This window comes from Cucurbita pepo, chromosome LG03 (assembly GCF_002806865.2).
Source record: "Cucurbita pepo subsp. pepo cultivar mu-cu-16 chromosome LG03, ASM280686v2, whole genome shotgun sequence".
Lineage (NCBI taxonomy): Eukaryota > Viridiplantae > Streptophyta > Magnoliopsida > Cucurbitales > Cucurbitaceae > Cucurbita > Cucurbita pepo.
In genome coordinates, this window is record NC_036640.1 from 6,605,150 (window position 1) to 6,617,045 (window position 11,896).

An 11,896-nucleotide genomic window follows, 5' to 3' on the forward strand; every position below is an offset into this window, starting at 1 on the left:
AGTTGTTAACGATGGCGTGAGAGAACAAGATAGCTACGTTTGAGTTTTTTTTTTCTCTAAAATATATCGAAAATGGATTTTGAAGAATGTAAAAAATACTATATGTACTTACATGTTTTTTTGCTATTAAGACTTTAATGAGATTATACCCTTCCACTCGAATCTTTTACCTCTTGGTCTTTTACAAATTAAAAGTTATTATTTCTACAATCACAAATATTCTATAAATGTTTTATGGCTACATAATTTAAAATAGTTTTATTGTTTTCTAAATTTTATAATGTTAAAACTAAATATAATGGTTCTTTTCATTTGAATTTAATTCTTCAAAATATCACACTTAATCTTAAAGTTTGAATTTAATTTTTAATTGATAGGTAGGTGATATAACCAAGGACGTAATTAAAATAGGTTAAAAATAAATTAAAACTAATAAATTAGATATTAGATTTTGAAATCAAATAATTTCAAGAACTTAAAAACTAATATTGAAACTAAATTCAAATTTACCATTATTTATTCATTTGTAGTTTAACACATATTTGAGAGTGATGTTTCAATCGTACAATCTTTTAAAAAAGTATAAATATCTTAATCGTCGAGCTAGATTCATACCCACATGCTTTGACTATTTTATTTAAAGTTTAGTATTCCGCCAAAATGTGATAGGTTTTAGTCCATGTTTAATTAGTTAAGGTATAAATTTACTAGAAATATAAATAATTTACTTTATAAAGTTGATTAAAAAAAAAAAAAAAAAAAAAAAAAAAAAAAAAAAAAAAAAAAAAAAAAAAAAAAAAAANAAAAAAAAAAAAAAAAACTCAGGTGTAAGAATAGGAATGAGATTCGAACCCTGCGTTATAATTTCTTGACCACCGAACTGATTGCAATAAGACCGTAAAAATAACAAAAATTCCGTCGCTACTTGGCGTTGGCGTAGCCTCGATAGGCATCTGGGAAGGAGCTTCATTCATCTGAGGTAGAGCGACTTCACGAACAGCGAGAGACGGAGAAATGGCCTGGAGAGGACAGCTATCCAAGAATTTGAAGGAGCTTCGGATCTTGCTCTGCCAAACCTCTCCTTCAAGCGCCCCCGCTAGGTATTCCGTTTCTCTTCTCTTTTACGCTTTACGATCCCTTCTAAAACCACATATCCTTCTCCTCCCCTAGCTTCTTTTCGGAGATTGTTGATTAATGGAGCTTTGGTTCTCACAGGGCATTTGTGGAAAAGACTTACAAAGAACTCAAGACTTTGAATCCCAAATTTCCAATATTGATCCGGGAATGCAGTGGAGTCGAGCCGCAATTGTGGGCAAGATATGGTACTTTAATCTCCTCTTCCTCCCAAATGATTTCATGTCCTTTTATTTTCTTCCCTTTAGGTTTCGAGTTTCTTTCGAGCTTTGCGGTTTTATTTTCTCCACATTCTTTTCATGAAGTCAATGATATGGCCGACTTGATTGATAAGCGCGATTAGCTATGTCAAATACTCTGCTGGGTAGTCTTTCCTTTGCATCGATTATTACTTTCGTTGTCTATTTGTGATGGAAGGTACTCTTTCCATGGTAGATAGTCAGGTCGTAGTATTTTGAATGCTCCATTACCAGGGATATAGTAATACCCATCTAATCGAATTCGTTCTGGGTTGATTTTGTCAAGCTTTGCAATTTTCTTTTACATTGTTCTGTGAACTGTGAAATTTGACTGGTCCTATGGTTTCTCAAGTAAAATAAAAACCAACTTGTCCTGATATAGAATCTGCTCCTACGCTGACATCTTCGTTTTACCTTCTAAATGAAGGAGAAATTAGTAGCCACTGGAGTTTTACTGTGTCCCATTTTCACTTAACTAGCATTCACCCTCGAAAGAAAATATATTGTTAGGATAAGCTGTTTTTACTTTTGGTTATGGTTGGTGGCTGATCTTTCAGGAGAGACGCTCATGAGTAGTAATGGTATAAACTTTTAGCTTCTTACAAATGCAAGGAGGGATTCATTTATTTGTTAACTTTTTTTTTCATTTTTTCTTTTGTCTTTGGCTTTCAAAAATTTTAATTGCATATGTTACAGATAACATTGTGGTAACATAAGACGTTTTCATATTAAGTGATGAGATTTAGTTCTTCACATCAATGTTTTCTAAACTATTCTTATCAAGATATATGATAAGGAATCATGAAACTATTCAGATTCAAGTTCTTTGACCAACATTTGTGTAGACTGCAGTGTATTTACACTAAAAAAATTTGTCAAATGATGAATAGCAGTATTATTATCCTTTTGGTGGTCATGGAACCTTAAGCATAAATTTGTCTTAAATATCATTGTAATTCCTTATTCAAGTTCATTTTGTACATTTCACTATTTTATTGATGGGATAATAAGTTATATAAGTTGTTATGTGGCCTCGGACTGCTTATGGAAAAATGTTCATTGGACATTATCCGGAACATTAATAGAATGTTGAAACTTGATATTTACATTCCAATTTTTTCTTTCCATGAAATCATTGGTCTGCAACTTTACTTTTGTATGAATCACGTTGCGTCATGATTTCTTCTTCTTCTTCTTTCTTTTTTTTTTTCTTCCATGAGAAACAAGTAACCTTCATTCCATTGATATGCAGAGAGAGAAGTAAGGCTATAGTCCCGAAAAGTGGGGAGAATTTACACCAAGTGAGAGCAATGTAAGCAAGGTGTTAGGAAAAAAAAAAAAAAAAAAAAAAAANAAGAGACGAAATATGTAGCTTTTTCCTTGAAGATGCGTCAATTTTGCTTGAGGCATGTTAACCAAAGGAGGATTTTGTTGAAACAGTCCCATATGACCTCTTGTTCCTTGCTGAAGAGATGCCCATGATGAGCATCTCTAAAAGAGTCATTGAAACCAAGCGAAAGAAATGAAAGATTATTCAAAGGTTTACAGAAATAAAAACATTAAAAAAAAAAAAAAACAGCTCCACAAGGAGTCCCAACACTAATTAAAAAATTTCTCCAATCGAAAAGAATAAAGCCTGATCGATAATTACAAAAAAGCAGAGACTAAAATCCACGAGTAGGTATTAAAATGAAAATTCTCCCAAATCTCATTTGCCGATCACTTCACACTCCTAAAAGACCTACTATTCTTCTCAAGCAAAAGCCCCTAAAACACTGTAAAAATTCACACCTGCCATAAAACTCGGCCTTTATCCTGAAAGGGAGATTCAAAGGGTCTCTTCAATCAAAGAAAAACAACCTCTGTTACAAACCCAACAAATCCCGATGATGCTCCCAAACTACCAAAGTGCACTTACAGTCAACCAAATAATGATCCAAACTTTCTTATGCTTGATGACAACAAGAGCACCATTGCAAGCCCAACACAAAAGAGGAGTGCTTCTGAACACAACCTAAGTTGTTAACTTTCTAATGAAGAACCTCCCACACAAAGAATTTGACCTTTTTGGGATTCTTTAACGTTTCAAAGAGAGGAGAAAGCCAAAGCTCTTGGAGGGGGAGAAGGGCCACATAGCAAGTGGAAAAAAAAAATGAACCAGGAGAGAAATCCCATGAAGGATTGGAGGATAAAAATCCAATACCCCTGTTCCTTCAACTCACCAAAGAGTCGCCTATTAGCAAATAGGGCCACTCCATTAAATAGCTTCCCTATTCGCCAAAGTGTGGTTGAACCCAAAGATCCAAAAGAAGAAAACAAAGGGGAATCTAGAGAGGGAGGACAAAGGCCACATAATGCAACCTTTTGTATAAATGATGGTACAAGCGAGGAAACACAAGCAAAGAGGTTTATTGTAAATAATTTTGAATAATTTTGAACCATCAACTAAAGTTGATTTCGTAGGAGTAAGATGAATTGTGTTACTGACAGTGAGAGTTATTGTACAATAACTAGTTATTTTTGTTGATAGTTGTTGTTAGTCAATTTGCTTGTTGATTAGTTGGTTGTTTATGTGCTCTAGTGTATTAAGTGGCGACTGCTGTATAACAATATAAAAGATGTGGCCCCATCACGATCTTAATTGAACAAGCTCTATTCTATAGGTCTCTATAGGCTGTGCAACTGTGCCCTCGAGTTCTTAGGAAAAGGTATTAAGTCTTTGTAATACTACCTTTATTATATAGAAAAAAAATTTCTCAAGTCTTTTTTGACATTAGCCTGGGCCAACAATTTCCACCCATAGAGTTCGAGAAAACTTGTTAATGAAAATTTTAGGAATGACTTTTTTTTTTGATAATGTACCTGGTAGCAAAATGTACAGTTAACTTCAGGAGGCTACTCAAAAAGAGATTGAAACATTCATCAATCTTGATCCACAAAACTTTAGAGATTCTCTCAGTGAATTGAATTTTCCCCGCAAGATCATAATCTTCACTGTCAAATTATCGTGAATCATTGGATTGTTCTGACGTGGTGGACTTGAAACAACTAATGTCTTATGTAATTTGCTAGAAATAAATAACATGGACTCAAGAATGAGAGTTTTCGAAGGTTATGAAATTTATATATCATACTTCGTAAAAGAAAAAGAAGTTGTGTCATTCTATGTGATTAAGATTCTTATTGGAAACTTGTTGCAAGTTAGCTTATTTCTTTTTCTTTCTTTTTTTGCTTCCAATGCTAATAGAGTGCTTTGTTCTCTCTTTTTTTTTTTTTTTTTTTTTTTTTCCCCATCTCCTCACTAAGAACTACAACTATCAAAGTATGAAGCCTTATCCATTCTTTTTATCAAGATATCAAGGATGTTGTTAATGTTTGCCTTGAAAGTTCGACTCACTTGAAATGTCATAGACAACCTTGACATTGTGTTGAAGTTCATTTGCCACAGTTTGGGCAGTTATATGGAAGTAGTTAAATTTTATAGATTTTGACATCTCAAAGTGTTAAAGCGGTGAATCTAGGTACTAAAGGGAAACTGAACTTTTTAATTTCATTATTTCAAGTTTAGTTCTCGAATTTTAAAAAGTATCTAAACGGTCGTGAACTTTCAATTTTCAGTCTAAAATTTTGTATCTAATATGCCATTGACTTATTAAAAAAATTTACAATGTTACTAATATATTACATATAAATTTGACTTTTACATCTACTACAATTCTAAACTTTCAATTTAGTGTCTAGTAAGTTTGTGAATTTTTAAATCGAATAGGTGAAAGATCTATTTGACACAAAATTGAAATTTTAGGGATTTGTTGGATACAAAATTAAAAGTTTAAGGGCTTATTAGAAATTCTTTAAAGTTAAGGGACTAAATAAGCATGAACTTAAAAAATGAGAACTTGGATACTTATTAAGTTGTACTTAAGGTTGTCAAACATTTATTAAAAGTTTTTTATGATTATTTTGATGAGGAACATGATTGGGGAATATGGATAGATAATAAAGAAAAACTCTTTGAACCTGGATATCCTTGGATATGCTATTTTGATGAGGAACATGATTGGGGAATATGGATAGATAATAAAGAAAAACTCTTCGAACCTGGATATCCTTGGATATGCTAAAACTAATTGAACCATGGGGCGGGAAAGGTGAAAGTAAAACTGAAAACCATGGGGCAGCAAAGGTAAAAGTAAAACCAAAAATCATGGTTGGCGGAATAGATAGGCGATGAAAAAATCATGGTGGGGGAATTGTAGATATTGGGATTTTACCTACATTTTATCAGGAGTGTTAATGATTATCAGTAGCTCCCAAATAATAGTTTTGAGTTTCTTTTGATATCTATTTTCATCTTTCCATGCGTGTTCTTATAAGTTTTGGGTCAAGGATTCCAGAATCCTTTCTGACACTTTCAAAGAGACTTGCTGTCAAATGAACAGAGTCATAAAGCGACAACCACTTGTCTTCCACAAGCCTAAGCATGGATTTAACAAGGTTATCCAGAAGAGAAATTTATTTTTTGGACTTCCAAATCATTAAGGCTTGTTCGAAGTTTAGGTTCCAAGAAGATTTGTTGGAATTACAAACTTATTCGAAGGCATTCAAAACAACATAATTCAATAAAAAATGGCAGACAGCTATATCTGAGGGTCTTCTCTAGATCTGGTGTTTGTTCAATACGTTTCATACTAGTCTCTTTAAGAAAATACCTCTTTCATTTCGAAAGTGGCTTTCTAAGGGGCCTTTATTGGTTTTGATGGCTGCTTGAGTGGACCTCCAAACACGTTTGGAAACTCCATATTGTTTTAGCTAATTATCAATCCATTCATAAAGCTGGTGATAATGGGGATTGGAATTATCTTGATGCTGTTCTGAGAATGAAAGATTTTGGTTCAAGGTGAAGGTCATGGATTTACACTTCCACAAACAATTGTAGATATTATCATTTGTAAATCGGAAGTGGAGGACATGCTTTCTTTGCTCCTTCAACTATTTGGTTTGTTCCATATCATAGGACAATTGGTGAATGCTAATGTCATAAGATTAGATATTGTTTGTTTGAAAGATAGATCATGCACCGAAATTTAAAGGATATTTATGTTCGTGTTTGGTTAATGCAACTGATTATTTTTCCTTTTTTTCTTTTTGATTTGACAGACATGGGCATTGAAAGGGTTGCTCGTCTAGAGGGTTTGAGCGAGGCACAGATCTCGAAGGCACTTGAAGACCTAGTCAAAGTTGGGGCATCCTGAAGGAGTAATCTGCTGTGCTATTGTACTGCAACAGACGTCAATAAATGCACGAGTGGAACGTTTGTTGAGATGCTTTTGTGTTTACATTCTGTTCGCTCAGCTCTTTTGAGATTATTGCTCAAATATTCATCTTCAGAAATCATGTTTCTGGTACGTATGTCTATTTGTCTATATGGAGAGTTATTGCCATAATGGTGATAATGAGTTCCACATTTTCCTCAAACAATTGGTCACAATAATTTCATAGAATTGGATACGTTCTATTTTTAGATGGAATGGATCTAAAATGCTTATTTCTATCTGAAATTTTCATCTTCATTCAAGTATCTTTTTTTATTAGATGTTCAGTTTTCATTGTTGATGATATATATCTTTTTATGTACGCAAATTTAAATTAGCTTTCGATTAGGTGTTTGTTACTTTTCTATTTAAAAAATTGTAAAGATGGTAGGACGAGGCATAATTGAAAGCGAATTGAACATGGAGCATTCATTTTTGGCTAATTAATTATTTGCTCTTAGTTTTTGTTGGGATTAGTGATTTGTTAGTTGAAAAATCTCTAGGGAGATTTTTGAAGATTTGTGGAGAAGAAAATGAAGAAATGCTATGATTCATAGTATTCTAAACGTAGAAAATTAGAACTTAGAATTTCCATTTGATTTATTGCTACTTACACCTTCGTATTTTCTTCCAGTTACACCTTATATAGATGGTCAAGTCCCAAAATGTCCTTTTCCATGCTATAATAACTTTATTTGAATCTTTCTTTTTTCATTTACAATTATTAGGTGTCCTTTGTCTTCTATTTTTATAGGCTTTAAAATATGGATAGATTTAGACATATCTTGATTTGATTTGATTTAAGATTTGATTTAAGATGTATGATATAGTTTTGGAGGTGGTGAGGCTTAATGTGTCTTTATCAAGTTTGATCACCATTTTTCTATTTGTAATTATGATATTATATGATTTTGTTGTATGTCCATATCATTGTTTCATTAAATTTAATGGAAGTTTATCCAATAAATAAAACTCTATTTTGACCTCATCTCATCTCTTAATATGTTTGAGGAAAATGTATACTTTGTATTTGTATACTTAATCATCCTTCAAGTAAGAGATGATCTGATTAATTCAAAATCAAACCACATATTCCTCAAACTTTTGTACAAAATCATCTTAGTTATATCAATGATGTTTAGTAAAGAGCAATTACTTAAAGATATCAAAGCCCCCTTTGAACAAACTATGAACTGAACTCCTCATAAAACAAACCTAATCGAACCCTCACGCAAGAAGACATGCCTAGTGTTACGGTCCTACTTTTTCAACCGCGCGGCGTCGTGATCTTGATACGCTCACGACCAGTCTTAAGGGGAATTAAGCCTCATATACTTTTTTTGCCCCGGCTTTGTGGCTTTGTCGGACCTTAAGTGAGGTTTGTCTTCGCTAATCGAACATCACTTGTGCGGAATCCAAGCTTGTTCGACCACAGACGCTGCTTGCGCGTGCATATTCAATCATCTGCGGCACAATCGACTTGCCTCTACACTAGGTCAAGTCATTCGGCTTGATCTTGCCTCTACTTAGGGCCAAGGTCTCTCAATGCAACGTCGCGTCTCATCTTATCATCTCAATCCCCATCGACATGGCCCATATGTCTCAACGCCATCCCGAGTCTTGGGGTTTCGTCGGCCATCACAACTCACTCGGTCATGCCATCGAGAACGGGCCCGCGTGTCGTTCATCTCATCGGGACGTCCTTAACATCCATCCATCTGGGTTCTATCACGACATTGGTCCTCCCGTGCCTGTGCCATATCATTTACATATACCGTACTGGATAGCGGGTGTATGTAGCAAGCTTTGACACGCGGGTAGGGGCACAATACCGGCACACTTGTGCCACCCAGCATTGTCCTTGAAAAACCCATTACATAGGAAGTCGCACGAGACACTCGTCTCGACACGCTCGCCCACACTGTGACACACGTATGTGCTAGAGGGTAGCTTACTTAGGCCATAGGGCCTAGGGGTGGTGGAGAGATGACACCATGGTACCCCCTATAGTACATTTTGAGCCGTTTTTAATCCATCAGGAATAGACATGATTTTGGCGAATGGTCATACTATGCCATGTAGTGTTCGTCTGGTGTCAATTTGGAGAGCATTCATATTTCGTATGGACAGACTTAATTCCAGAACCGTATGCTCGAATTCCTTCTAGAACCTCGACTTTTAAGGTTAAGGCTTGGGACCCTACCCGACCCTTCAACAAGCCTATCTTGACCCCTCTTGTCTATTCGATGTCTCTATCTTGCTTATGTCTCGACTTGTCTTCAATGCCCACTCTGTGTGGTGTGTTAGATGATGCATGTCCTCCTCGGTCGCATCATGGCATTCGTCTAGGCCCTCGTGTGGTCGGATGGGCGCCACTTGAGAGTCGCCGCTTCTCTTGACACAACGTAAGGTCACAACTTACTCTCTTCATAGTTAGGTTGTGACATTCTCCCTCACTTAAACTAGTCATCGTTCTCGATGAATTACTTAGGGGCACAACCATTGTTAGGTTGTGACATACTTCCCACGTAAACTAGTCATCGTCCTCGATGACTTACTTCGGGGTGCAACCACACTTTGGATTGTGACACTCTCTCCCACTTAATCTCGGCATCGTCCTTAATGAGGACCCAACTCTGGACTGGTTGCTGACGGATCCACTAGAACTACATGCTTCAGAACGAATACGAAAAATGCGCACTACTCATGAGCTATCCCACTAACGGACCTACTCTCGGTCTCCGAGACTCGCAACATAAGTACCGCAAAACAACTGCACTATGGTTGTGGGCTATCCCCTCTTGGGCCTCCCTCGCCCTTCTGCAAATTTGACTTGGGACTCACCAGACAAACAACGACAAACTGACTAGCTTTTGGCATACTCTTGCCTTGGCTAGGGCGATCGCTCCCCAATTTTTTGCTACTTTGGCCACATTCATTGAATTCTCTGAGTTGCACACAACGGTGCACCCCTCGGGGTGAGGCTCGCAAGCCAACCACGACATTTACTCATCATGGTACCTACCCTTATTATAGCGATGTCTGAAAGCTTGTGACACAACCTCGTGTTGGCGCTTCACTTTAGCCAACTCTTAACTGGATGTTTGTAAACTCATAACACAACTCTGTGTGGCACTACACTTCCGCCAACGCTTAACTGGCCACCTTCTATGGCAATGCTGCCTTGACGCTTCTGTGGTCATGCTGCAACTTCACTTCTCTATGTCCACTTTCAGCTGATGCTCACTTCTCAAGCGGATATTGATCTCGACAACTCTTGTGGAGTCATCCACCTTATTCACAAGGTGATGACTCAAGGAATACACGTGTGCTTGCACCTCGGAGCACCTTCACGGGGTGAGAGACCTATTGACTCGGGAGAGCTTAAACTTGGCTACTTCTTTTCAGCAAGGTCGTCCTCCCATATTGACTCGAGTACTCAACTTTGGCACCTGCCGACGCTTGTCTTTTCTTGGCTCTCGGCTTCTCTACTTGCAACCACTAACACTATTCCTCTAATGTGAATGATTCTTTAGAAAGCATCGGCATGGTGTACTTTCTGTTTCATTTGTCTTGCCCACTTCAGAACTACAAGCCCTTGGCCAATGAGCTTGGTTTTATTTGACGGGTAGATTTCCCGTCGACACTTTATGAACTTCGGGTAGTCTTGGCTTCAACCCACAACTGATTCTAATTCTGACCATATATAATGAGCATGTAAGAAATACTATGAACAATTAAGCACGTAAGTATAAAAGTACAAGGCACATAATTACACTGTACCATGATTTTAAATGTGAGACCTCATGTATGTTGTATGTCATAAATATGAACTACTTCTATAGTATTTTATGTAGGGATGCATACACCACAATATTGTACGTGCTTCTTTCTTTTTCATTGATTTTTGGCAACGTGAGAGTGCACTAACTTGTAGCTAGGTCTAGCGGGTATGTATATGAGCCCCTGTATTCATGCGTTGTTCATGAACTATGTGTAGAGAAGTACTATGCTTCCAACCCTACTCGAAAAATAAAGTAGAGCCAAAGGAACAATTATGGAAAACAAGTCTACCAGTCATAAATCATGTTATATGTGATTGCATTTCTTGACTCCAATAATGAGGTCACTAACTTGTTATTTTTAAGTACTAATTTTACGTTTAACATTTTTTCAAGTAAAGGCAAGATACGCATGTACAAATAACGTTGTCTATTGAGGAGGCTATGAGTCCAAGTATTGTATAGTTCTGGTTTCATGAAAAGTGGTTGGTAGGCTACTTAACACTAGAATATGCAAGAATAGAACTATGCTAAAGAAGGCTAGATGTTTTTGTTAGATATCTTGAAACATAGATAAACAATGAAGTGTTATGATTGAGAATATTTGCTAAAACCACCTCACTTAAATGATGGTGAAATTCTCTATTTATAATCATCAAATAAATTACAAATGAAATGGGAAGAGAAATAAATGAAAATAACAATAAATGGATACAAGATATTTGCCTATGATAAAATAGGGAGAGAGGATTCGATTTTGGCTATGAAGAAGGAAGGGTGTACGTGGTGGCACTCATAGCAAGAGAGGAAGAAGAGGGCAAAAATTGGGAATGCAGACTCTGGGGTGTATTTTAGGCAAAGAAAGAAAGAGAGGGGTGGAGACGGAGTGGTGTCTGCGCCTTGTGGCCTAATATGAGCAAATGAGTACGAGTAAAAATATCTCGAGCATATTTTAACTAAAGTCAAATATGATACCTATTATAAACCGTAATGGAAGGCAAATATCTGTTGAATACAATCTTTTGTGAAAAACACCCGCACTCTTTTTTAAGACCAGTCTTGAATAGATTATTAGACACTTTACAGAATACTACTCTCTTGTATTTCTTGTGATGAAATGCTTTGTACTTCTTGGGATGAAAAACCAAGTAGAGTGGAGGGTATTTATAGTAGAGGCTAAACAATTTATTCCTAACATTTCTAGACCTTTTTTCCTAAAATATCTAAATTTTTTTTCTAAACTAAATATACAATGGGCTCATACAATTGTTGGGTTTGACCCTATTGGGCTAGCGATATATTTTAAAACTCCCCCTTAGCACTAGTCCTCATTCGCTGCACCATGTTGAGCTGACAGCGAAAGCTCTCATGTTTGCCAGTATTCAACCCTTTTGTAACCAAGTCTGCTACTTGGTCATCTGTCTTG

General features: G+C 36.2%; 1 protein-coding gene across 1 annotated transcript; it reads left to right on the plus strand.

Annotated features, from left to right (window-relative positions):
• The first annotated feature begins 891 nt into the window (after window positions 1-891).
• Window positions 892-6,946, plus strand: LOC111789759 (NADH dehydrogenase [ubiquinone] 1 alpha subcomplex subunit 2-like). Its single transcript, XM_023670438.1, has 3 exons — window positions 892-1,100; window positions 1,216-1,322; window positions 6,534-6,946. Exons 1-3 carry the CDS (start codon window positions 1,015-1,017, stop codon window positions 6,626-6,628), a joined length of 288 nt encoding a protein of 95 aa, XP_023526206.1. The 5' UTR covers window positions 892-1,014; the 3' UTR covers window positions 6,629-6,946.
• The last annotated feature ends 4,950 nt before the right edge of the window (window positions 6,947-11,896 follow it).